The 27,370-nt window shown below is 47.7% G+C and overlaps 2 protein-coding genes across 10 annotated transcripts in view; one reads left to right on the forward strand and one right to left on the reverse strand.

Annotated features, from left to right (window-relative positions):
- Nucleotides 1-20,042, forward strand: part of LOC149341867 (amine oxidase [flavin-containing]-like) — a 61,675-nt gene extending 41,633 nt beyond the window's left edge. For both annotated transcript variants that reach the window (XM_089544107.1, XM_089544108.1), the window contains 6 exons: nucleotides 5,924-6,020; nucleotides 11,516-11,627; nucleotides 11,945-12,042; nucleotides 16,103-16,214; nucleotides 18,947-19,009; nucleotides 19,542-20,042. In XM_089544107.1, coding sequence (XP_089400233.1) covers nucleotides 5,924-6,020; nucleotides 11,516-11,627; nucleotides 11,945-12,042; nucleotides 16,103-16,214; nucleotides 18,947-19,009; nucleotides 19,542-19,706 — 647 coding nt within the window. In that variant the 3' untranslated portion in view covers nucleotides 19,707-20,042. The remainder of the gene's footprint in view (nucleotides 1-5,923; nucleotides 6,021-11,515; nucleotides 11,628-11,944; nucleotides 12,043-16,102; nucleotides 16,215-18,946; nucleotides 19,010-19,541) is intronic.
- Nucleotides 20,043-21,973: 1,931 nt separating this feature from the next.
- The window catches only part of Sap130 (Sin3A-associated protein 130), a 75,025-nt gene continuing 69,628 nt past the window's right edge, over nucleotides 21,974-27,370 (reverse strand). For all 8 annotated transcript variants that reach the window (XM_089544113.1, XM_089544114.1, XM_089544110.1 and 5 more), the window contains 2 exons: nucleotides 25,747-25,884; nucleotides 21,974-24,752 (listed from right to left, as the gene is read on the reverse strand). In XM_089544113.1, coding sequence (XP_089400239.1) covers nucleotides 24,603-24,752; nucleotides 25,747-25,884 — 288 coding nt within the window. In that variant the 3' untranslated portion in view covers nucleotides 21,974-24,602. The remainder of the gene's footprint in view (nucleotides 24,753-25,746; nucleotides 25,885-27,370) is intronic.

A 27,370-nucleotide genomic window follows, 5' to 3' on the forward strand; every position in this document is an offset into this window, starting at 1 on the left:
AAATTGCCCCTAGAACGTACACCTACCTATTTGTCGCTGACCGCCGTGGCAGCGCCTTCGATTCAACGTGTGGCCCACTCGGAATTTGTACTACGCATGCACTATAACGCTGGCGCAAAACCAAGGAACAACAATTGCACACTGTCGGTTTTGGTGTTTGGGAAAGTTTTTGGTAGTGTCGACGGTCTGAATTTAGCGACGCAATTCAGTTATCAGAATCGTATTACGTGTGTTGTGCAGTAATTATTTTTTTTTTAAGTGGTAGAGGATGTGTTCTCGCAGTGCACACTGTACAGGAATTGGCTTTCGTATTTTATATTTTCTGGAATTCGTGGGGTAAAAACCGCGGGCACTATTTTTTTATTTCAGATTTTGGTAGAAACCGGGTTATTCAACAAAAGGTTTTAAATACTGGTTGCTTCTTTCAACATATTTAATTGACTATTAGCACACATTATTGTCTAAGCTGCTCTTGGTTTTGTTAAATACTTTACAAACAATCCAGAAGTGGCCGCTTGCTTTGGTTTTTTGGTTTTTGTGGGGTTTAACGTCCCAAAGCGACTGAGGCTATGAGAGACGCCGTAGTGAAGGGCTCCGGAAATTTCGACCACCAGGGGCGCTATGCCGGAAGGCCCGAGTTTGGCGCTCGCCCGAGTTTGATCCGAGTTTGCGATGACGGCAGTCAGTGAACGAAGATAGCGCGGAACGTGCGCAGGCAGCGGACACTAAAATGTAGAGATAAAGCCACGTAAAGGCGATACAAGCGCACCCTGCGCGCCTGTTTCACACTTCAAACACAATACACTGCGCAATACCAGGCCGCAGCGCTACCTGAAGTTATCAGCGCCATATCAGCAATCGCGAAATCGTGACTTATCTGCTATCTATCTGCACACTCGCCGCTAGCAGTTTGACACGCCTTTTCGGGCGCGTCAAAGGCGTGCATAAGGCGTGTCTTCTCTTTCAGGCTCTCTGTCTCTCCATTTCCGAAGACGAACAGTGCGCACTAGGTGCACTCTTGTATCAACCCTTTCTCTTCTCTCGAATACGTTAAAAGGCAACAGATAACATTATGAACATTTTGTTAATTTCCAAATGTATTTTAAAATCTGAATCCAATGAAGCGTTGTTGAAAAGCATAGTTTTAGGAAATTAACAAAGATTTGACACTTTCTGCCGCTAGAGGCGATAGTGAGGCCATTGCTTGCCGCGTGGCTTGCATACGAACTAGAGCGGCAACCCACCGTGTCAAAAACGAGAGACCCCTGCGCTGACACGCCACCGGCAGCGCTGCCTTCGACTGGAAAGACTGGGCAACTACTACACGCTGAATCTGCCTTATTTTTCGGCCATTGCGATAATATATTTTATTGTGTCGTATATCAAAATATAACAGTCATGCATCTTCTGGCTTGCATAATAAACAAAAGCAAATAACTGAACTTCACTGCACCCCCGCGTCACTGCTGCTTTCTGCAGTGGCCTCAGGTGGAGTTCTCCGCTGCTACGGCCACTGCCGCACCCCGCTATGGCCAACCATTGTTTTTAGTACGCTCTTGGCGAATCTCAGCGGTAGAAATTGGTCGTGCGAGCGGCCGTGATGCGCTGTGAGAAAAAAAATTGCTGTTTGGCTGTATTCAATGATTCATTACGTATGCCTGTTGTGTGTAACGCCTCTTTAGTGCACTGCGGATGCGAAGAGCGTGCTACCCAGCGACACAACTCATCCTATGTCATCAGACGCTGACTAAAAGCTGTGAAGAGGTTGGCGCGCGTATCTGCGTAGTATTTGTTAACGTCGCGCACTTCCAAGGTTTTGCGGAATGGTTTGGTCACTATCGTCGATCGCCGTTGTATACCGCCGGGACATAGCATTAATATCATTCGGGCAGGTGAGGGATCCTGTTTGTAATAATGGAATCGGACTTATAACAGAGAAAGGTGTTACGGTTGTGAAGTACGCAGTGCTTGCGTGCTGGAAATTACAAACACTGGGTCTTTGTCGATCCCAGATGTGTTTGACACGTTGATCCTGATCTTTATCACCGATGAAAGGACGGCCAAGCCAAACACCTGTGATGCGATGTTGTTGGAGTAGGACGTGCTCCAAGCACCGGTTCGTCGTCGTGCTCCGTGTTTGACGCCTTGCAAGCAGGTGTGACGCGCCTTCAGCGTTGTGCTGTGTCTTACGTGGTTGCAACAGGCTATAGTGTTGTGCAATCTTGGTATGCGAGCGAAAAAATCGGCGGCTTTCGCCACGTTGCCTGTCCTTCGCAGAGGTGCTTAGATTTATCAGCGATGACGTCCGTTTTGCCTGTTATATTTCGATGGTCAACATCGTCGATGTCTGTCGGCAATCACCACAACCGCGCAGCATACCTGTAGCCGGCAGGGATGTTGGGAGTGGCCACCGATAGCGCGTACGCCTATAATTTATGTACGGCACGCCGGGGGCGTGACCAATGGTTTGGATTGACAGGTGAACTCGGAGCTAAACTCGTGAACGGTGAAGTGCCCCGAATTCATCTCGGGACTGTCATGGCGGCAGCAGCAGCAGCCTGGGGCCTGGGTAATCGCTTCCTCTGACGGCAAATGTCAGTACGGCTGGCTGGACCCGTTTACTGCCATGGCCGACGACGAATTTCAGTGACATTTTCGTCTCTCCAAAAAATCGGTGCGATGGTTGTGTAAATAGTTAGGCGACGACCCACGCCTGCGGAGAGTGCGTATCGGGCTTCATTCGCTTTCGGTCGAAGAGCAAGTCCTCTGCGCCCTCCGGTTGTTCGCGACCGGGAGCTTCCAGGGGAGCGTCGGCGCAGACCGCTTTATTGGACGCCAATAAAGCACTGAGAGCTGATGTGTGAGGGACGTCTCCGACGCGCTTATCGACGCGGCTGTGCAGAAGCGGTGGCTCGCTTTGCCCACGACTGCGGCCGAGCGGGCGTATCTTGAGGAGCGTTTCCTTCTGCGCGGCGGCATCACAGACGTCGTGGGATGCGTCCACGGGACCTACATTGGCGTAAAGGCCCCTTCGAAGTCCAGCCCTGACATGGTGAAGGCCAACTATTTCACGAGGAAGGCACATTATGCATTGAACATTGCAATCAGTAAAAAAATAATTGTTCTCGCCAAGTCCTTTCGGCTACTCTACAGCACAGTGCCAAAGTCGGTCCCAGACTCTTTTGGCGAAGACTGGATCAGCCGCTAACCGGTTCCACAGAACAATTCATAACATGCCAGGTGCCTTAAGAGAGGCCCACAAAAAAAAAAGTGGGCTCCACGGCAACGGCGAAATCGAAAGTTGCAGATGGCCACTTGTTAATCGGGCCACTGCAGAGCACTCACCACTGTGCTAATTAATTAAATCCGACGAGTGAATGTCATCTTTCGCACAAACCTCTCACTTGCATCTAAAAAGTATAGTCACAATGCTGCAGAATCAGGAAGATAACCGCCACTGCTGACCAAAAGGCGGTGCGAGCTCATTGACAACGAATTTCGGACAGCTCACATTAACGCGGTATGCATGAAATGAACAGATGCATGCAGTTCATTTCAGAACACGGCATAATATTCAAGCGATTCTGAATAAAACGAGTTTTCTCATTCAAGTCAGGCGAAATTCAACTGGCGGTGAAAAAAAAAATGTGAGAATTTTTGATTGTAAAACATTTTATTCGCCGGGAAGAGCTTGGCAAGAGGTCGCGTTAAGCGGTCGAGAGTACATAGCCCTCGACGACTTTGTCAGCCCACTCCACTGCTAAAACTTGCGTTCTGGGGTCAGAGCTAGCCAGCACGGTCTCCCACCGCTCGAGAGAAGGAGCTGTAACTAGATCACCCGGAGGTGGCTCTATTTTGCAGTCCCACAGGATGTGATCGTAGGTAGCACGTTGGCCACAGTGCTTGCAGTTTGGGTTGTAAAGATCTGGATAAATGTGCGCGAGGAGTGATGGGGTGCGTATCGATCTCGTCTGTAGACGACGCCACGTTTCACCATGCGGGATTTGAACCCACGCGCTCCCATTGCCTGTCACTCTCCGGAGCGACGCGTTAGACCACACGGCCACAGAACAGCGCGGAGTGATACACCTCTCTTTTTTTTTTGCGGACTACTTCCGTAGCCTTCACAGCGTTCCACATGTACCTCGTCGCCATTGGCGGTCAGCTGATGACGGGCGTTGGTAGCGTTCCCTGGCGGTACGAAGCAAAATTTAGTAATGCATAAATCACTCCAAAGCGCTTTAAATCTAAATCTTGCACACTATAAAATGCTTATAAAGGTGTATTAAGTGCATTATAAAATTCAACAAACCTTGTTTGTCTAATTGCACACGCAGTGCACTTGGTGGAGCGACACACAAATGAAAAGTGCACCGGCGGTTGGCTCACGTGACCCGTTCTTTGTAGACCGCCCAAGAAGCACATGAGGTGGCGCCGATGTGATGATAAAGCACGGAATATATCCAGATAACCCAATGAAGTTTGAGGCGTGACGAGGGTGGGATTTTGTCTTGCTACCATTAGTTCACTCTTCTGAGGGTGTCGCCAGAGCTCGGGAAGATTCTGAGTTTCAGCAAACTCGGGACTTCCAGCATAGCGCCCCTGGGGTTCTTTAACGTGCACTGACATCGCACAGCACACGGGCCTCTAGAATTTCTCCTCCAAAGAAATTCTAGCCGCCGCGGCCGGGATCGAACCCGCGTCTTTTGGGCCAGCAGCCGAGCACCATAGCGACTGAGCCACCGCGGCGGCAGAAGTGGCCGCTTGCATCAAGAAACTTTTCGCCAATTCTGATATTTCTTCTGCTTCGACATAGTCCTCTTTAGGCGGAAACCCGGTATACCCACGCACGTCTGCACTGCAGAAGCCTCCACCCAACAGAAGCCCATGTCGAAAGGTGGAAGACGATGCCAGGGGTGTTACATGCCGTAACAGAAAATTCCCCAACTTATACCTGAAATCCCTTTTCAGGCCCTTTTTCACTTTACCCGTAAAATTATCTGAAGAGAAAACTACCCGAATGAAACATCATTGTGTGTTCACTGCAAAAGCGAAGCGTACAGCCATTACCACCGATGCAGATTTGTCGCATCACATCGTATGATTGCTGTGGAAAGTAAAGGGGCGAGCGCCGCCTTCTACTTGAATTCCTGTTGGCTAGCGGCAAGCGACCGTTTTTTCGGCCGGCAGTAATCGGTTCTGTACCAACCGCGCTGGCTATCGGATCTTCCACCAGAAAGTGAGCCGCGACGGCGGATTTCGGCTGCACTTGAAGGCGAATGCTCAAGTGCGAACCTACTATGAACGTATCTATAAACGCAAGGCGAATCCTGACCTCAACTTGTATGTTTTCTTCGGGTATTTCCGCGTCAGCGGCGTGCGTAAATTCGTTCCAGTGTTCGTAATTTTGGGCGATGAGACGAAAGCAAGCATTCCCTCCTTGGATACGACATCACTGCTGTTTTGGAACGCTTTCACGCAATTAGAACATGGTCCACGTTTTCTTTCTTTCTACCTTCAAGTTTTGCAGCACAGAGGCAAAAAGTATAAGAATGATAGGGGTATAGGCTGTGAATGACATGTCTGGTTTTTGCTTTAAGATTGGTTTGAAAGCTTTATGCATACGGGGTAAAATATGCCAGCCTTGCGCGCCAGTGGAGAAGGTAGAGATGAAGCACGTTCCAACGCGTGCGTGGAGTAGACATAAGCATGTCGCTTCGATAAAATCTTGCAACTCTCAGCAAATGCGTCTGCACGGAGTCTACACTCGGTGGCCCAGCAAACACGTGCTCGGGTTGTCATAACGCACACACCCGCAGGGCGTTTGCCGGAGTTCAGACTTCGTGTTGAAGCAGTGGACAGTTAATACCGGTGGTGGGTGCAGATAAACACCTGCTGTCTGTCCCCGTGATTGAATTCGCAGGTTTCGGCGGAACAGTGTCGTGCTTCGACGACGACCTGGCATTCAACAACACCACCGACGACTGCCGACCGGGATTCCCACTAGCGGCACTCACTGTGTAAGAGCACCTTGTTCTGACATATATCTGAAGACCGCGCTCTCGGACAGCTACATCATTTAGCGGCAGCGGGCGTGCTACAGGTCTAACCCCGAAATAAATAAGAAGGCGCGATGACCGGAGGCATTTCCGGCAAGCGCGGTGCTTCACGCCGAAGTCCACAGCTGCCTCCCCGCTGCACAAAAAAGCACTATAAAAAGACTCTCCGAATACGGGCATTTCAGAGCGCATGTAAAAAAAAAAAGAATCCCTAAATTTGTACAGGCAGACACTGCCTCTCCAGTGCTATTCACCGCCAGCTTACAGGAGGTATCCACGGACCCGGATTGGGAACAGTTGCAGATAGAATTTCATGGTGAACACTTTCGCTGATAACATTGCCTTGCTGAGTAACTCAGGGGACGAAATAAAAAGTATGATTAATGACGTAGACGGGCCGAGCAGAACGGTGGGTCTAAAAATTATTGTGCAGAAAACTGTAGTAACCTTGAATAGTCTCGGAAGGGAAGCGCAGTTTACGATAGGTAGCGAGGCGCTGGAAGTGGCAATGCGATACATCTACTTAGGGTAGGTCGTGGCCACAGATCCAAATCACCTGAGCGAAATAACTAGAATAATAAGAATGGGGAGGAGCGCATTTGGCAGATGCTCTGAGATCATGAACGGCATTTACTAGTATCCCTAAAGAGAAGGGTACATTACAGCTGCATCTTACCGGTACTCACCTATGGGGCAGAAAAGTGTACTAAAGGAGTTCAACCTAAACAGAGGATAATGCAGTTAGCTACGGAAAGGAAAATGATAGGTGAAACGTTCAGCGACAGGAAAAGACCATAGTGAGTCAGGGAACACACGAGAGTTAATAAAGAGTTTTAGAATAGGGAGAGCATATCGGTTAGGGGGATAGGGTCCCCAGATTTTAAAGGACTCTAATGACATCCGCCCCGCCGCGGTAGCTCAGTGGTTACGGCGCTCGGTTGCTGACCCGAAAGACGCGGGTTCGATCCCGGCTGCGGTGGCTGAATTTCGATCAAGGCGAAATTCTAGAGGCCCGTGTACTGTGCGATGTCAGTGCACGTTAAAGAACCCCAGGTGGTCGAAATTTCCGGAGGCCTTCACTACGGCGTCTCTTATAGCCTGAGTCTCTTTAGGACGTTAAACGCCAATAAACCAACCAATAAACCAATCTAATGACATCCTAGTCGAAATCAAGAAGAAATGTGCGTGGGCAGGGCATGTAATGCGGAGAAAGATAACTGCTGGACTTTTAGGGGGGACACGAAAGAACAGCACACGACAAAACAGCATGCGTCAAAACAGCGCACAAAAAAACAGGCCTTACACGACAAAAGAGCATGCGTCCAAAGAGCGCACAAAAAACAGCACAGCCGTAACATAAAAACAGCACAGCACAAGGGGAAAAAACGGCACAGTGACAAAACGGCACTGGGAAAAAACAGCACAGCGAAAAAATTGCACGGCGAGAGAACAGCACAAGGAAAAGCAGCATGACGACAAAACAACGCAGCGCAGTACGGTGAAGCGTTGCTAGAGAAGTGAACTATGGTTTGGTTTGGTTTATGGGGTTTAACGTCCCAAAGCGACTCAGGCTATAAGAGTGAAGTGCTCCGGAAATTTCTACTACTGCCATCGCAGAGCACACGGGCCTCATAGCGACAACCGCAAACGGGAAATCACAACACGTACGGCATCGACGTCTGAAGTCGGCGAGTGCTCGTTTCGCTGATTCATTAATAGACACGGCAGGCTTATTCATTGAGGAACAGCGCTGCTTGAACAGTGCATACGGCAGAACTAGTGGCTATGTAGCCCTTGCTTGCTTGGCTTCAGTGATCGAGTTCCTTTCTGTATTATGTGAGCAGAATCTGGGCAACTGAGAGATGAAATTGGCCCCGGCAACCGCTCTGCGGTCAGATGCCCCGGGGTAGTTTATCTTGTCTTATTTGCTAGCCATGTTCGTTTTCCTTGGCTGCTTTTGATGCACTACGTGGCACCGCACGCAGCCGCCGCTTCCTTTTTCAAAATAACTGTTAGGCAGAAGCAGGCGTCTCTCGATTGATTTCCCTCTATGACGTGTTATAGTAGGCCGGCGTTCTGCGGCCATAGCTAACATTCGCGGTGATGACAACTTCCAAATGATAGCGAGAGAGGCTACCAGTCAGAACAGGGAGTGCGAGAGGCCGCTGCGATGGCCGAGTGCTAAAAGGCATCGGGAAGCTTAGCGCGTCTGTGGTTTGAATTCAGATTGATGTATTATCATTTTTTTCTCCTTCGAACCGTTCTGCCGCAAAAGTTCGGAAGTTCGGAAACATCAAAATGGCACCTGACAGCAGCAACAAAGAAAATAAAAGACAGCCGTCCCACCGATGTAATTATGACCAGCTTTTCTTGCTGTCTTTACTGAAGCAAACATATACGCTTATTACCAATTCGTTATTCTTGATTTTTTTTTTGCTGACCCTCCCAATCATCAAGCCCGATTGGCAATAAGGATCCTGTGAAACAAAATTCCCTGCATTCACTCGTCAACTCTGCTTCAGTAGACTCCCACCTGTGTTTGTTAGGGGTTTCTTGTGGACCCTGAGCAAAAAGGCCAAATTTGTCCAAAATTGATGTTTTAATAAAATTGGCCTCCAAGCGAAAAACGTAGCTTTGGTCAAATGTCGAGAAAATTGCTGTTTCGATATAATTCGCTTCGAAGCGAAAAAAAGTTCAACATAAAATTACGCTAAACAAATGCACGATTATACATGAATTTTCGGGGGAGCTGTGTAGCCCATTTCGCGAAGTAGCCGCCGTTCAGCCTCAGACAACCACTGTGCCGCGTTCTGGTTAAAGGGCAACTGCAGCACTTTTTTGAGAATTACGCGATATTCAAGGATTCAAATCTATATAGGCTGTAGGTAAAGCATGCCAAGTGTTTTTGCACTAGTATTTAAAATAGTGACGTAATCGACGATTGAATTTTGCGCTTCTCCTGAGTGCATGGAAGGGGTGCAGGGAAATTCAGCGTTACGTCACGGAAGGTATGATTTCAAATTACAGCTGTCGTCAGCCACACCCTGCCCTGACTCATTAGACGCTGCCAAACAACTCTGGACAGTGTTTTCCTTCGGTGGCGTTGTTTTTTTTTTTTTTCCTTCAAAGCAGGCGTTTGTGCGTTGGAAATGTACCGATACCTTTTTATGACGTCATCATGCACCCCCCACTTGGCGCTGTGCGCTGCGGGGAAGCTTGAAGGGCGTCCGTATTTTAATCGGCGCTTACTTCACTATTTCAAGTGCTAGCACAAAAAGACTTCGCATGCTTTACCTGCAAGTTTCACACAATCGACCCTCTTAAGCTCGTTGATTTATAAAACCTATGCAGTTTCCCTTTAAACACCAAACAACCAGAAAATATCGTCTCGGGCAATCCTCCCATCTTTAAAAGTAAGCACCGCATATTGGATATTTTCAGTGTATAAAGACCCTGTAGCTCGCTCCAAACAAAATTGCTAATGATTCAATTGCCGAGAGCTAGAGTTTTGAAGAATAAGAACTTGTGGTACTTGCCAGAACTCAGCACCATGATGGCAACCCGCAGAATCGATGCTTCCAGAACTTCTTCAGCGGTAGTCATTCCATTACCCGCCAGGAAAAAAGTGGAAATATGACATCGCGAATATCACTCTACCGTGTTCCTTATTGAGTCTGTGAAACAGACACTCGCAAACTCCAAAGGTCTCTGCCCTATGTGTTGTGCTTTACCGTTTGCGGTTATGACTATGTGATAGTTCACCCATTTAGCAGCGCTGCACCGTTCTGTGCTGTGCTGTTTTGTCCGGCGTGCTGTTTTGACGCGTGCTGTTTTTCATTAGTGCTGTTTCGTCGCCATGCTGTTTTCCCCTGTGCCGTTTTGCGCTGTGCCGTTTTTTTTTCCTCTGCTGTTTCGTCGCTGTGCTGTTTTTGTGCGCTGTTTTGACACATGCTGTTTTGTCGTGTGCTGTTCTTTCATGGCGCCCTGTAATGACTCAATTCCAAGAGAAACCGAAGTTAGCAGGGGGTTGTTGAAAATTAGGTGGGCGGGTGAGACTGAAGTTTGCGGGCATAAAGCAATGGCCTCAGCAGGGACAGGACCGGCTTAATTGGATAGATATGAGAGGGGCCTTTGCCTTTCAGTGGACGCCGTAAGGCTAATGATGATGATATTTGCCGATTATCTGCAGTGCTAGCACACTACTTTCTAATGAGTAGGCATTACTTGGCTCATGCGTGGCGTTCACGTAATGTGTGTACAGAAAGTGTGGACACCTACCCGAGTTTCTCGGTAACTCAGTTACTCGGCAATAACTCGGGTAAGCTCGGCTAAGTTCGGAGGAGCAGCGCGCCACCTGCGCGAGAAGTTGCACGGGAAGAGCAACATGGGTCGCACAATCCCTTTAGGTGGATGTGATAGGAACCACCACCTGCCAGTGCAGTGGCGCATCGCTTAACTGCTGCGCCACTGCGCTGGTAGCGGTATATGAGGAGTCGCCGCCATCTATGAATGTTAAATAGAGAACGCCAATACTGCATATATGGGCGTTAGCTCACGGAGCCCCAAATGTGGTGCGGTTTGGTGAACAACGCGAAATAAGTTACACAAACCACAAACGCACCAATGGAATAGCAGTAGTGCACAATGATTTCGCATTCATAGCACGTAAGCAGACATAAGTGCTCCCGGTAGATTTTTACCTTGGCTTATACATCGCTGCTCAGAAGTAGTTAACGAACTGCTTGATGACGAGCGGTGTCAGTGGGTCTGCATTCCTGGAAGATTTTTCGCATATTTCTTATTTTAATAAAATATTACGTCATGCAGAAGAAAAAACTTTCGTTGCGCAGCATTCTGCGTTCATTATCAAGAATAAAGTATGAGTGCAGTATGGGCGCTATACAAAAAAAAGAACTGTGGAGAAATGTTTTCATTAAAAAGATGCCGTATTCTCTCTCGTATAACCCGCGCCAAAAATGTGGAAAAATGTGGATTTCGGGTCATGGACACATGTCGAAAGTACGAGCGGCTAAAAATGGGCTCGTGCTAAATGGCTGGCTGGCGCAGTTTACGTCCGCAATGAATCATAGGTGCGGGGAAAGCAATTCGAGCCGAAACGGTATGCAAAACCTTCAGGAAGTGCTCAGTTTGCAACGGCCCGGGTGGATGAACACGGTAGTGATAGCGACAATTGAATGTGGTGAATCGAGCGTTGCAGCGAACTTCTCGTAGCGAACTTCTTTCGACGTCACAATGCGATCACTGGCTGCGCAGTCATGAATTATGCATATTTTTCTTCTTATCGTGGGGGTCGTAATTAAAGGTGCGGATTATATGCAGGGGCGGTTATACGAGCGAAAATGCGGCATTTAAGTTTTACATTGGGAAAACTGCACGCCAAGGCACTCACTCAGTCGCAGTGCCATGTTTCTAATAGTTTTCCCCCTCTACGACAGGTTCGCAATCGGCGACAAAGCCTTGAGGCTGCAGGAATTATCAAAGGAGATCAGACCTAAGGTTATATCTGCGGACCTGGCGAGAGCCTTTGAGCACGAAGCTGCATGCAACGTAAGAATATCCTTCTTTTAAATTCGGAACCGTTTGCTTCGTTGGCGTAACAGTACATGCACGAATAATTGAATAAAGCCCTGTCGACGTGAGTGCGACGCCGGAAGAATGATCTATACCGCTTCGTACTCACTTTGAGGGTCTCCGTTGCTAAGTTAATTGTGACACGATTGCTCGTGCATGTACGGTCAGGCTACAACTCTCATTCATGTGTGCAGTGGAGAGAGGCCGGTTCATTTTTTTTCCCCGGCGAAGTGTCGCTATCAGTTTTAACTATCTTTAACTGACCACAAGTTTCTCTTCCGTTACCCTTACAGCCCGTGCACTTCGAGGAGAAGAACTGGCTCGAGGAGCAGTACTCGGGCGGATGCTACGTGTCCACTTTTCCAACGGGGGTCATGAGCAAATACGGAAAGTAAGCGTAATTTCGAACACTGCTGTCAATTTTGATAACAGCCTTCACCGTTGCAATTACTTTGCTGTGGAGCTCGCAGGTTTGTGTACAAAGAGTAACGCACTTCGCTTCAGCCTTAGAAGCTGAATTTACTCCTCGGTTCCACGTATGATACCACATCGAAAACACTCCTGATCAGTCAAGGTCGCCGATCATTCAAAGCGAAGCGCAAGCGCTTATCACATCACAGCGAAAGCTGTATATGCGGCGCGCCCCCCGAAACGTACGCGAGCGTCTGTACGCAGACGTTTACGGGCGCACTCGGGTGTGCATAGATGGATGTTAGAGTGGAACCGAATGACGGGGTGTACCAACATGCACGGTATTTTTTCCCCTTATATTTCTCTAAGCCATATTTCTAACTTCAGGGAAATATCTGGAATTCGCCTTATTTAATTACAAATTTTATAAGTACTTTCATTTGGGCGAGTTGGTTCATTGCGCTTTAAATCGACTTGCGCAAAAAATAGGGAAGAGACGTGACTACAGGACAGAGCGCTGTCCTGCAGTCACGTCTCTTCTCTGCCCTATTTTCGCGCAAGTATAGTCCATTTAAATTACAAGTTCTATTGACTATTGCTGTAAGCAATTTTTAATCCTGAACTTGTACATTTAGGTCACTTCCGAGATTTTAAGCTACTAGTCCGACCGCTTCTCACAAATTTTTTCTGAAGATAGAGTCATATTACCTTCGTTATCTCTGAACTATAGGTACTCCGGAGTGTTGACCGCGCCTGCGTCTACACCTGAATGGATACTGCCACATTTTATCAAAATACGCTCCATGATCTCTTCAGACAGACCACACTTCATACCTCACGATCTTTTTTATATTTATTTTTGTAGCTTCGCGTTCAAAGACACAGTAAAGTTTCACCTACACCAAAGCGAAAAGGTTCTTTTCTCTTCCTTCCTTTCTTCCTTTGCACCGGGGGTGCCCCGTCAGAGACGGCCTTTGAATGACTTGAAGGCTGAATGAAGTTCTAGCAGACAATACTTGGCAACAACTGAGAACTTGCAGGGGATATAAACTGAAGCTTTATGTACAATAGTTTACATATATACATACAAGTTGAGCAGTGAGCACAACAACAACATGGAACTGGCTAACATTTAGGGGAGGCCCCTACTCGGCATAGCCGAAGATGCGTTACATCTATCTCCGTAGCCCAGAACCCTTTTTCCGGGCTCCGGGACCCAGTTTTAAAGACACATGGGCCCGGCCCGTATTCATCAGCATTCAATCGTGTCAAACCCTTAACACGATTGGTTATTAGACGTGTGGCCCGCCCTCCAACTTCCTTAAGGCACATAACCCTCTCTCAAATGTACATATTGTAAAAAGGGCATCATTTTCACTTAAAACATAGTGAATTCCGAGAATGCACACACATACTGATTGGCCCCCCGGGTTACGTGCCCCGCCCCACACTTCCACTGTATTACACAAACTCTCTCCCCTATGAAAGACAAAGCAAAACACACAAAAACAACATGTCGAAACACTTCCGCGGGTACGTCTGTCTCCCCAGCACCCGTGACCTTGACGATTCCCGGAACTGGGGCAATTATCGGCCCCAACCCCCAGCTGCGACCGTCGCGAACAAAACCCGGGGGCGCAGAACCACTTTCCGATACGAGTCGGATCACAATGGACTGCCGACTCAGCAGCCGTCCTCCGGGGTCCGAGTCAAGAGGCCGTCACTTTCCCTAATTAAGCAGGTGGCTGTGCTCGTTCTGTCCGGTGGCGTCTTCTGCGCGCTCCCGTTTCTTGAGACCGAGTTGTCGAGCCTCGGGGCCATACCGGACGCCAGCCAGCTGCACCGTCCCCCCATTCATCCGGACGCGCCCGGCCCCGCTTCGTCTAGCAGTGTTCTTTCAAAAGAAAAGCTGTAGAACCTCCGACGAAGCGATAGTACTATCTAAATTGGCCCGCAAGTGGTGTTTGTCAGGACGCTGTGAGCCGTCGGCGTACGATGCAGTGGTGGTGCTGACATTTTTATGGCTATTTTTACACTGGCGCGAAGCGGTCCCGGCGAAAAACACGCGTCCTTCCCCGAAAGGGGACAATGGGAGGCTTGGGAGAGCCGGCCGCTCCCTCTTTGGCTGCTGCCCGCCTTGAACGCTCACTGCCGCCTCCCGCTTTGAGCCCTCGGTCGTCGGCGATGCGAGCGAGAAATCCCCGGAGAAGCAACCTAAGTGGACCGCCCATAGGTCGCTTGTCGTTGTGACGTCATCACAACCTGCCCACCGGATTGTGAGCAAACTGACCACAGCGGCAGGTGGCAGTTTGATGGCTGGTCGCGAGAGGTTGGTCGGGAAGAGCAACCCGGGTGGCAGAAGTGGCAGCACCTGCCACCATAGGGCCATCGCTGAACCCTGCACCACTGCGTCAGTAGTGGTATGTGGACTCCCTGCACGGATACATGAGTGTGTAAAGTCGAGAATTACCAAGGCGTAGCTTGACTTTCCCCCGCAATTTTATATAGAGGTCCAATGCCTGCTTTTATTTCAACTGAATTAATCTATTTCACATCCCCTCCATTTTTGACCTGGCTTGTAGACTATATTTCCCCGTTATGGTTTCTTGCGCACTTCCTTCGCGCATGGGCCCAGCCCATCTGTTCTCAGGTTGTGCGTTTTTTTAAAAGGACGCCATTTTCTTCAGACATAAATGGAAGATTAAAATGAATGAATTAATTTTATTCGAAGAAGGAGCGGCCATTGGATGCGGAAGGTGGAGTTGTGCTTATGCTTCGAGATCTCGTTTCAGAGCAACTTGCTTGTTCCGGGTCTTCTGTCGTTCACGTAGCCAAGTGGATTCCAGAAGGGGGCAAATACGGGCTGGTTGGTACACGTTTGAAGAATAGGATAAAACAGCACAACGGAAGACGAGACAAGAGATCAGTCACCGTACGATTGCATGTACTGTGGCTCGTGTGGGCGTCTCTGTCAAAGTGCGAGCTACACGCAGGAATTGATGGGGGTTGTTGAAAATTGAGGATTAAATAGAGGAAGCCAAGTCGGCTTTCTGTAAGCAGTACTCCAGCAGAGCGTCGATAGGCTTCTTTTGTCGAGTCCGGTCCCCTTCTGGGAGCCACCATTGATAGAAGGAACGTATTGTAGTTGCAGCGTCTTGACTGTCTGTTAAGATTGCTCTGAAAATGTGCCCTCTGAAAATGTGGCAGATGGTGGGCGACAACACGGTGCGTGTTTCGTCGTCTGCGCTTCAGAAGGCGGTACTCTCTCTACACATAAATGCGTGCCCAACGTATACAGAGTGTTTCCCCTAAGACTTATCAATTTTTAAAATTAGGCTTCTTGAGTTAGAAGAGCGTTCTCTTAGGCATAGCATTTTGTGCGGTGGTGTGTATGAGAATATAGCTAAGAAGTGCTAATAAGCTGGGTAACTAATATATAATGACGTTTTTAACTATTGATGCTAGGCTACTCATTTATTCCGAGGCTTGCAGCTCACCGTGAGTAACATGGATTTCGTTTTCTAGCTTTTCGAAAATGCCGTTCACGTCGCAGCTAGAATTTTGGGGCCGCACAGTCGTGAAACCGAAACCGCGCGGCCGGAGAGAGCGCTAGCCACGCCTACGAGCGCGCGCGTCACACAATTAACGGCGCGGGTGTCCGGCGCTCTTTTCACAGCGCCCAGGTGGGAGCGGCGAGCAGCGGGCGAGCAGGCAGAGAGCGCGTGACAGTCGCGTCCATGTGTGATGCGTGCGCTCATAGGCGTGGCTAATACTCTACACGGCCGCGCAGTTTCGGTTTCACGAGTGTGCGGCCCCAAAATTATTTGCACTGTAGCGGCGACGTGAATGGCATTTTCGAAAATATAAAAAGAGATAGTAAACCTCGTAATAAATGAGGAGCCTAAGTGTAATAGTTAGAAATTAGTTGACCAGTCTGCTATATAACGTGTTAGCTCTAGTTAGATGCACACCATTGCTGACAACGCTACTACGCCTGAGGAGTCCAGCACTGCGCGTTTGACTGAGCGCATTCCGTGCAGGACCCTGCGGGAGCCGTTCGGCCGGGTGCACTTCGCGGGCACAGAGACCGCCACCGTGTGGCCCGGATACATGAACGGCGCCGTTCAAGCCGGTGAGAGGGCGGCCAGGGAGGTGAGTGTAACGTGTCGCATGCTGCCAACAGCTGTCTTTGGTGCGCTTAGGACTCCCACTTCTGGATTTCGCCATTGTCTGTTCGAAGCAGGTTACCATAGAAACTATAGTTCCCCCACCCCGGCGCCCTTTCCCAGAGAAACACACACAGAAGAAAGCGGCGTTGGAAGGTTGGTTGGTTGGTTTATTGGGGTTTAACGTCCCAAAGCAACTGAGGCTATGAGAGACGCCGTAGTGAAAGGGGGAGACGCGTCACTTTCAGAGTGTACGGTCCAAGTGCAGGCCAACACTGCACCTGGGTTTTGTTGGCAGTCTTAACGGCAACGCGAGTATATATTTAGCACACCTCAGAAGCCCACCTGAGAGAGTGCGGCATGGTATGGCCCAGAGGGCGGAATAAATGTCTGTCTTCTTCCACACGAAGTCTGTCTTCAACCGGCCAACGCCAAGAGGAGTGGATGCGGACTAGCAATGACAGCTTGCTTCAGCCGGTATCTGGTTGTCAGAGTGCGTTAAATGGACGGCCAGTGTCGGAGAACGAACATCTTGTGCTTCTTTAAAATATGCTATCAAACGGACACGTTGATCTCTACGTCCTTACGATAAGGTGCAGCACTACGCTACAGTGATGCACTCGAGTTTTCTGTGCATGGATTTAAGCCAGGAAATGCGCCTGCCAGCAGCGGAGTGCTGATAAACAAGTGCAGTACGAAAATCGAGTCGTTACGTTTCGAAGGGCGGTAAAGCCACTATCCCCTTCCTATGGGCAGAGACGAAATGGGCGCATCAGCTACGGATATGGCCCCAAGGAACTTTTGATAGGCCGATCACCGTGAATGACGGTTGACGTACGTTTCCCCCATGTCAGTTCGTCTATTTCGCTGCCCCATTAATTCGTTTTCCAATGAGAAAAAAGCAATGGCTTCAGTTTCGCTATATGTTGCTCCGATGCCGCAAACCACGTGCCTCCAATCGCACATCCCTCGCAAGGTTCAAACCAATACCCGAACCGCCCGACGCTGTCTACGACTTTCGTCTCGATCCTTCTTGTCTCAACTGTCCCTCCGGAGCTCTGCTATAAACTCGAGCACTTTGTCCAGTCGCCATTCAAACCTCCCCAATATTCCCATCTTTCTCGTGCCTCTTGGCGTGCCTGGCTGGAGTCTTCTGCACTGGAGAATCAACCGGCCCTAGTCCATCAGGCCGGAAATCTGCTGGGCGTTTAGTTTGCTGCCTGAATGACGCGTCGCGCAACACGCTGACAGTGGAGAAGCCTATGTGAAGCCGAGGCGACGGTTTCCGAACCTATGTGACTGGCTCGCACGTGAGAACAGCACACGGCAGAGCGAGAGAAACTTTATTGCACCCACAAGTTTTGCTGATGTCCGGCGGTCGGCATCCTCAGTTCAGGGGGCCGCTAGCTAGTGCTCCCTCCCGGACCCGGTTCATCAGCCTGCGCTGGTCTTCCAGGCCCGAGCTGGACAGGGCTGCTTCCCACTGCTCTCACGTGGAGTGTTCTGCAGATGTTATGCCTGAGCACTACCACGTGTCGGTGCCTGCTCACATCAGGGGCGCATATGTGCTACTTTTTATATAATTCAGGCTCCATGTGGATTTTTGAAAACCCTTACAACCCCTCAGTATGGAAAACTTAGCTATCTTCAAGGGCCCTGAGAGTCCTGGAATTTCTGTGGGTCCGTGAAAACCTTTGAATTTCTAGTGTATTTCAAGGTGTCCCAGGTAACACCGAAACATTACGATAATGTTACATTTTTGTTTAGGTCATATGTTATTTTATGTGCTTAATGTCCTTTTTAATGTTTTTGTAATGTTGCATAAACACATTAGAATAACTTCTCCGAACAGTACTGAAACATGAAAACATCAAAGTAACATAAATGCAGCATTCAAGAAAATGGTGAAGCTGCCCTGCACACGCATGCAGGCCCGCCAGTTGTGACGGCACACAACTTACGACGCTTGGCAAGAAGCAGCAACGAGGACGATACTTCAACTTCACTCTACAGCACAACATGCAACTCGTATTCGCTCACCTCCGAACGGATGTCATGGAGTCAAGCTTATATACCCATTACTGAAGGATATCCTATGAGTGATAGCGGCGAATGGGTAATAGCCAATGTTTTATGACAAAATAATGGGCTGTGCATGCAATCTATGGCGATTACTATCAGAGAGATGTGGTAGCTAACTACTGCTAGTCGAAAAGCATCTTTATTGTAAAAACTGGAAAAACTGGAAAAGTTACAACACTGCTCAAATGTTTCAGGGAGTTGTCTTTTTTGGCCCCGACTGGACGAGAGAACCCTACCTTTCACAGTATTGCAAACGATTTGCAAGATGAATCTTTTACACATCACTACAGGGCAAAAAATGCGCTGCTGAAGCTAGGTGCCTGTAGTCCTTTAAATGCTGTGCGACACTGAGAGCTTACCAGTCAGACAAAAGTGCGCAGCTGGTCCCACACGCATGCCACCATTCCTGCTTGAATGCAAAAGGATGTCATTTCTTGTCATTTTCTTCGCGGCTTTTCATTTTTCCTTCTTGGAAGCCATACGCACAGTTCCAAACGTCAATCCTGACAGCATGTATAGAAAACATTTCTTGCATTTCGTGCATTTCACTCGGCTAAAAAAGCCAACGAGTGCCCACTTTGGCGCAGTTATCCTGCCAAGCGTTTTCTTCCCCCTTTCTTTTTTCTCTCCCAACAGGTCCTCTGCCGGATGAATCTGCTACGAAAAGATCAGATCTGGGTCGATGAACCAGAGTTCAAGGTATGTGACTGGGCGAATATAAGCGCGGTTCCCAAGTTTTCCACCTCTCCAAGCCAGTTGGATCATGTGACTAGAGCAATCAGCTACTTCAGGTTACAGGTTACCATTGCAGACTCCTCAAACATAGTCAAATAAAAGGCGCACAATTTAATGGTGCTGTACACATGCTAGTGCACCTATGATATGTGTCGTCCACTCATGTTGCGGTTAAGATTTTCGACATAAAAGGCGAAAATTTACACAGGCTCTGCCACACATCTCAACATGCAAAACTGAGTACAGTAAACTTCAGCTAGACGGTGCACCGACCAGTCTTCAAAGTTTCGTGCAGTGTGCCGTGAGTCAGGGTCAACTCATTCGAGTGCTTACCTGACTATTTTTGGCAACACCTACAGTGAAAGTTAAGGGGAATAAAACCTTAAACATCAGGAAATTAGAAAAACAAAACTCCCAGGTTTTTTTGCCCTCCTCTGAGGCCATCGGCAGCTCTATCGTTGAGACATTTTCAATGGTGGACAAAATATTCCTGCAGGGTGCCAAGGCACGGCCATTCGAGCTGTCCTTCTTGGAGCGACACCCGCCGCATGTGCTGCTCGTTGCAGCCACCGGAGCACTCGCCATGTCCGGCCTCGCCAGTGTGGTGGCCTACGGTGTCTGGAGGGCGGCCACTGGTGGTTTTGCCACACGAGGGCCATGACTTGCTGCAGCTGTGCCCTCATCCACAAGCACGTCGCCTCATCTCCCACAGCAGACGTGTGCGCAGTTGGTAGGCGGCAGCACCAAAGTGTCCTTTATGCAAGACTGCTGCCACGATACATACTGGCCCACAAGCTGCGTCCAAAACGTCGAGTCTGTGTGGATGGCATGAAGAGACACATCATGCCTCTCGTTCCTATGACGAATGCTGTGCACTGTATGTATGTGCGGCACTGTGATGAAACTGGCAACTCTAGAATCAGCTGTTCAGTTGGACTGTGAGAAACATAGAATAAAGTGGTTTTGCTACCAATAAACTTTGTATACATAAACAAGCCTACAACTATTCTCATTTCCAGCAGCGTAATGTGGCTTTTTTTAGTGTTTGTTGGACTATGCAAAATGCACACAGCTTTAAATTTTCCGGAAGGCCCCTTCAGTTACCGTGCATATTGGTGCAAGGACTGCACCCCCAACCTGGCAGCCAGTAATTCGAAACAAACAAAAAAAATTCAGGCAAAAGAGTTTTCATATGTGCATAATTTCACCTGAGTGGTGCATTCCACTGGGAGCTAATAGACGATAAATACATGCGATGGGAGCTAATAGACGGCCCATACACGCGATGTGTAAAATAATTTTTTAAAAAGTAAAAACGCACCAATCAGGGAATGAGTGGCATTTATTCTATGTTCAATCGCCACTCGCAGAGTATTCTAACTCCGAGCTGGTGCCGTGCTTCGTGCACACTCATCCCACAAGTCGAGCAATATGTCCGCTGTCAACGCGTAGCTGTTGTTCCGCACTTCCATCACATAGCAGAGCAGCTCTTCTTCCAGTTCGGGAAACTCGCACGGCTTGCATCGGAAAGCATGCTTCTTGCAGCTTGTGTTTCTCAATGCATCCTTTTGGTTGCAATATCGTCGGACACACTTCTCGGCCACGTCAAATTTCCTGCCAGCCACACGCTATTAAGGTGCTTGCCCAATGTGCTAAAACTGCAACGTTCGGCAGCAGCATGGGAAAGCCACAACAACGGTGAACTAACACACCACCACAACTCCCGTGCCTTTGGCAGCTGCAGCTGGTAATACTGATGCCGATATAGATGCCGATATATGCGGCGGGGGAAAAAGTTGACGATGGATGATCATGGAGGAAGGAAAGAATTCAGGAGAAGCAGTTACGCCACATTTTTTGAAGCCGCTCTCCCCTGCTCCCCACCCCTACTTGGCTGCAGACTCGGCACGCTTGTGCATGCGTTGCAGACGATGTAGCAGACGACGCCGCTGCACCCAGCGTCACCATTGGCTGTGCCGTCGGCCAAAGACTCCCAGTAGTCCTTGCGAAAGCGCTCGACTTCCGGCACACTTTTTGGCGTGCAGCTCGGATAGCGAGGGCCTCTCCTGAGCTTTCCTTCCTCCATGACATGACAATGATGATGATGATGATGAGCTGCGGCCTCGGGCGCCATCCGTGGGAGACACCTGGAAGCTCCTGTGCATGTGAGTGGCCTCCGCGATCAAGCGCACCACTGCTCACAGCCAGAGACGATTGCAGAGGCCACAGCGTGTGCATTTCAAAGGCTATTCCTATGTGGGTAGTGGAAAGTTTGGGTTCGGCCCTTACACTGATATTTTTCTTTTTAATATTTCCTTCGGGAAAACAGGGTGCAACCCATACACAGGTGCGGCCCTTACACTCGTTTGTACGGTATACACGGTATATACCAGCCAGCTAAAATCATTGAGACTGCTGCTGAAGCCTTGAATGTGACTTGCCGTCCAATTAGAATTAGGTTCGCACACTGTAGCGCCGTTCTTATTCTTTAGAACCCATATTGCCACATGGTTAAGAACGAACTGCCGCAGCACATTCACGACTATGTGCATATATGACAGATTCTTCCATAGAGGAGCTTCAAGTGAAAGCATGTGGAGACTTGCTGTGGGGCACTCTGCAAGTCTACAGAGGTGTCAGAAAGCAGAGAGAATGGTCAGTGGATTCCAGGCTGTTGAGATATTCCTGATGTATACTCTGTGCACCACAAAAGTCCAAGGTTATCAACGATACTCACAAAAAGGTCATGTGCTCTACAGATTACGCTTCAAGACAAATGCTAAATAAATTCCTTCAACACAGCTTACTAAAAGCTGCGCCAATTATTAGAACTTCGACTAAAAGATATGTGCCACAAAGACTGAAAAGAATTTGTACAGAGGCATACTCACCTCAAACAGGTACAGAAAGCACAACGAGAGGAAGAGATCGGCGGAAATCCTTTTTTATGACACACAATCAAACCAGAACATTGGAAATGTGTTTAAAACCATGGGCAAAAAAAATAATAATAAAGACACTATTTATCTTGTACATGGCGCTTCCTGCATCTACATTACATTGTGTGGCAAAAACATCGTAGGTAAGACTAATGACATTTTATACAATGCAAGAAAAAATGAAGAAGAACGGTATGCACATAGCTGACAACACCCATGACAAACGCATACAGAAATGCAGGTAAGCGCAAAGAAGAGAAATGTGAAGAAAATAATTTAACGCGCTTGAACCATGAGTCTGCTGAGCTCTTACGTCGAACGTTATTGCCTATGTTACAAGAGCATGGTTTCGCTTGTGCCTCATGACGAAATCAAGGTAGATGTGCAACACCTGCCTTACTTCATGTGTGAAAATAAAAATATGTAGAAAGAATGACGCTGCACAAGAATGGTCACATGAACAAGGCCTCTTCCTGTAAGTGTGTTAACAGAGAGATAGAAGGGGAGATTAACACCCCTCCAAAACAGCTGCTCTAGCAGTCAAAGTTTGCAAGAAGGACCCACGGTGCTCCAGTAGGCCAGCAAAAGGCAATGGCAAGCGCACAAAATCTCGGCACAATAACACTAGCTACCCTCGGCCTACACTAATTATACTGACTGCATGCCCTAAACTGTTTCCATCCTTGAATTGGGAATTGTCTGTAACAATACCAAACTAAGGTAGAGAAGCTTTTTTTTTTTCTAATGTTTGTTAGCCCAGCATTGGCTCTGTGAAGCACCATGTCTACTCCTATTCGTGAACTACAAAAAGCAAAAAGCCTTCCGTCATACACCTATTCAGCTCTAAAATGGTGTCACTTAATTAACACTTCCAAAATCAGGAACTTGGTAACGACAAACTTAATTGTTTTATATGATGGTACTACCTCATGTAAACTGCTGCCCAATTTTGTTCATACCACAATATATCATCAACAGGGGCTACACAATTCCCTCCACTTATTCCAGTGCTGTCTGCTTCTGCTTAAAGTTTTTTTCATGACACAAAGCATATCTGCAAGCAAATATGTGTTAAACTACCAATTATATGATATAAACCTAAAACTTAGAGCAAAAGCTAACCACGAAAGCTAAAGATTTAACTCTGACAGCCTGCACACAGCAGTTCTGGTAAGAAGACACCAAAATGTAACGGCAGCCCCACTCTTTCCAGAATTTTGCTCTATACCCTCGAAATAAATTAGCATTCATAATTATTATTCCAAACAGTAAACTCTGCCGCCTTTGTTTTTAATACAGTGAATGTTCCATGCTGTAACATATGCATCCTTCTTGCAAGGCAACACTGTAATTTCTCCAAGCTTGGATAAGAACACTGCTCACACAACAGTCGTCAGCTTCAGGCTTCTCCACAGAAGTACATGATTCTGGCCAAATAACACATTTTCTAGTGCATTTAAAGACAAAATGGGGCCCACCATGTGCAAGATGCGAGCAAAGTTCTCAAAATGCACCAGCACTGCTTGAAGCCAGAAAAGATGCGGAGAAGTGAGAAAACCATGAACAACACAGAATTCTCTCGTATGGCAGAGGACAAGTCTGTGGAGCCCTCTACACAGTCACCAGGAATGTTGAATTGTGTTGCTTGTCTCAACTTATTGCTGCAAGACAGCCATAACATTACATTTTGCAGCGGGCCATTGTGTGAGATTTTTTTCTCGTATGCAAGTGACTGACAACCGACGCACAGGAAGAGATAGAATTAGTGCCAATGCCAGTTAGTGGAGAAGAGGGGAGGAAAGGAGAGGGGACGAGGAGAGGGTGGGGAGAGACGGGGCTTTTAGCAACCTGATCAAATGGAAGCAACAACCTTACCAGAAAGAGGGCAGTTCCCGCACGCACTGCGCGTGCACAACACACACCAACCTGTACAATTTTTTGACTGAAGCACAAATGTAGAACAAATCAGGGCTGCATATGGACAACAAGACTATGTTACAAATAATTAACAAACCAAGGCTAAACAACATGAGTCACACAATGCAAAAGACACCATGGCTGATGAACATGAGCAATGTGTAAGGAAGGGAGCAGTAGTTGAATGCACTGACCGCTGCGCAGAGATCTGTTCCAACAGACACGTTCCAGGAAACAAGCACGTCACTGCAAGTTGGCCATCGACGTCGCTTCCGCACGCATGGCACAGTCTGAAGAATAAGAGCTAGCCAAGCACAGTTCAGAAAAGGCCACTTCAACTTCCCTTGGGTGATAGTTTTGCCAAAAGCAGCACCATACACCTCTGCACTAAACATGCTGCCGTCCTTGACATGTTCTTTGTACACATGCACCAATTCAAGACGAATGCCACCAGCCAGGCCTCTGCTTTTTACAAAGATGAAAGCATGATGACGTTGAGAAAATCAGGGAGAAAACCAATAACGCTATGGAGTACATGCAGCAGTACGATGACATGGGAAAAACATAATGAAATGGCCAGGATGCGGCACGCCCGCAACCTCTTCGGTCAGGTTGCCCCCACACTCGTGGTGAAGGAGGTGTGATGTGGTTCGAGGTGATGGTGGTGAGGTTTAAAACGAAGGGGGAGGAGGAGCCAGGAGTCACATCTTCTCTCGCTTCTTGAGCGGCCGTTTACTCACATACTTGCCGATGATCTCCACAATGCGTGGCTTGTGTTCAAGCACCTTGAGCACCTGCTGCTTCGCTTCCGTCACTTGGTCCTGCACGATCTTGCTGCGCTGAAGGTTGCCCTGGAGAATGAGGACGAGAAATGGTCAATAACTGCAGCGCTGCATATGCCCACCTCACCAGCAATAACGGCTGTAAATAATGTATTACTGCTCTACTATCCAGTATTCAGAAGCTCTGGATTAAATTCTGATCACAAATGCTCTGGCAGTCAAACTCTATTCAGAGCCCTCCTCTACGGTGTCCTTCGTAGCCCACGTGCAGCTTCGGAACGCTGAAACCCACACACTGCATGCCACTACAATGGACCCACATTAATTCGAAGTCGCTTTATTAAGCTCCAATTCATTAAAACTAGAGCGTTGGTATAATCAAAATTGAGTCAATTAAAAATGCTCCTCTTAACAGGTGCTTTGCACAATTCACATTTTTTCCGAATTAAAATTATTCAGAGTGATCTTTATGACTGTCCGCAACAGGCAGCCAACAATTCCTACAATACTACCATAAAAAAGCGACAAAAGAGGCTAGTTGGTACTGCACTGCTGTGTGGATTAACTGTGCTAAGTGATTACAAGGACAAAACAAGAGGACTGAACATGACGCAAATATGAACTGAAATTTTATTTGAATGAAAAGAAAATGGGAGACATTACTGCACGTGTGTCGCTTTTTTCCAACAAACACCATTTGGCAAGCAATGCCAAAGCTGGCCCATTCCACACTGCCCAGAAATCTCAAAATTTTTTCAGCGCCCGCCTCGCACGTGAGAGGTGCGGGCTTCAATCCCCAGTGCTGCTAGGAACCCACCGGTGATACAATATGTACAAGCATTCCCCTGGCTTGGTGCCTCGCTTACATATCTGGTGTGAAATGCTTGGAGAAAGACTCCCCTTTGTGTAGATGAAAAATACCTTGTGCCATGGTGCTCTTTGGCCATAGCTGTCCTCGTGCCATAACAATTCATCATCACCAAATCTCAAAATTTACTTTCTTTCATGACACACCGCAATCACTCAGAAATGCTTGTGCCCAAGGCCAAGCCAAGCCATCCACCTTGATGAGGTCATTGATCTTGCTGAGTATCCGTTCCTCATCCAAGTTGAGGGGCTTCATTTGAATAGCTGGTGGCTTGTCCTCAATGAAGTTCAGGAACTCCGACAGCCGGTTGTGGACTGTGTCCTCCAGGTAAAACTGTATAAAAAAAATTCCATGCCTATTAGCGAGAGGCAGTAATTATGAGAAAGAAGGAAGTCAGAGAACAGAGCTGTCGGAAACTAAGGAAGTCTGCCATTTGTGTGAAGTTCCTCCAGTATTTGAACAGGCGTTGGCACAGCGCTAAGCGAATAAAACTTTCAGCTCAAAAGTTTTGACTGCTGCTGCCGGCAGCTCCACATTAACAGACCAGACACGCAAGCTGGAAGCCAGTCACCAAGCATAGAACAAAAGTGATGGCTTGAGAAAGCCAACCAACCAGGCTCTCTCACACAACTCTCGTCTCTGCATCAGTTGCCATGTAGCACCCTGTGCCCTCCTTACATTGCTAGCGGTGATAATTCGTGCAAGCCACTGCAAGCATAACCTTTTTTGACCCAAGAAAACATGATCCATAGTCAATGTAATGCCGAGGTGTAGTGCCAGTGCTCGGACAATGTTGCAACTGAGGTGTGGCCAGACAAGCTCTCCCTCAACTCTTTCATTACCGCGCCACTATGCATCCATCGAAGCATGATTTCAGTGCTACTGGGACCGCCAAGGATTTGTTGTGCTATCTAGTTTGTTGTTTAGACACTCTACTTTAGTTTCTTGCATAGCCGGTATTTTTCCCGCAAGGCAGCAATTTTTGAAATGCACTTGAAGTTGAGGTTCTGGCATTGCACTTGCGGGACGGCGCACGATTTTACTTCAGCTGCAGCAGGTTTTTTTTTTTGGTGCTTGAAGCAGCAGTGACTCCAACGCTGATAGGAACCGCACAACTTTAGCACAAAACTTGGCCACCTATCCACCCGTAGGGTTCATTTTCCGCTTCATCTTTTTTTTTTTTTCGTGGAGCCGATATATGCATCACACTGATGTCGTGAATGATATGTCTGGTTTCTGTAGTTCAACTTAAGGTCTGGTAGAAATAAGGGCACCGACCTTGGATTGATGCTTCGTAATAGCCTAAAGCTCTTCGCAAAAGCTGTGGATGCCTTCAGACTGATCCTAAATCGTCCAAGACGTCTTGCAAAATAGTTTCTTGTAAAATCAAAACATTGCAAAGCATTTTTAAGCAATTTACAGTCAAAGCTCCTTATAACGAACACAGATATTATGAATTATTGGCATATCAAACAGTACCTAAATATTTTCACAAAATACAAGCACTTCTTACCTTATATAATAAAGCAAAATAAAGCTACCCGGTTCATCACAACAAATTTTGCATGAACATCTAGTGTTACGGAAATGAAAAAATCGCTTAATTCAAGCTCTTCGCAAAAACGAAGACAGTTCGCTCTTTTGCACTGTTTCTATTGGTATTATCACACACCAGTGTCGTTATTCACCATTCATATCAAGGCTGGTCACTGCATTTTTCCACGCCTCGACCACAACTTCAAAGTACAGCCCATATTTGCTTGTACTAACTTACTTGGTCATTCACCGCTCTTTCTTGCTAATCATCACTGGAACTAAC

Source organism: Amblyomma mixtum, chromosome 5 (assembly GCF_055824585.1).
Source record: "Amblyomma mixtum isolate Tamu chromosome 5, ASM5582458v1, whole genome shotgun sequence".
Lineage (NCBI taxonomy): Eukaryota > Metazoa > Arthropoda > Arachnida > Ixodida > Ixodidae > Amblyomma > Amblyomma mixtum.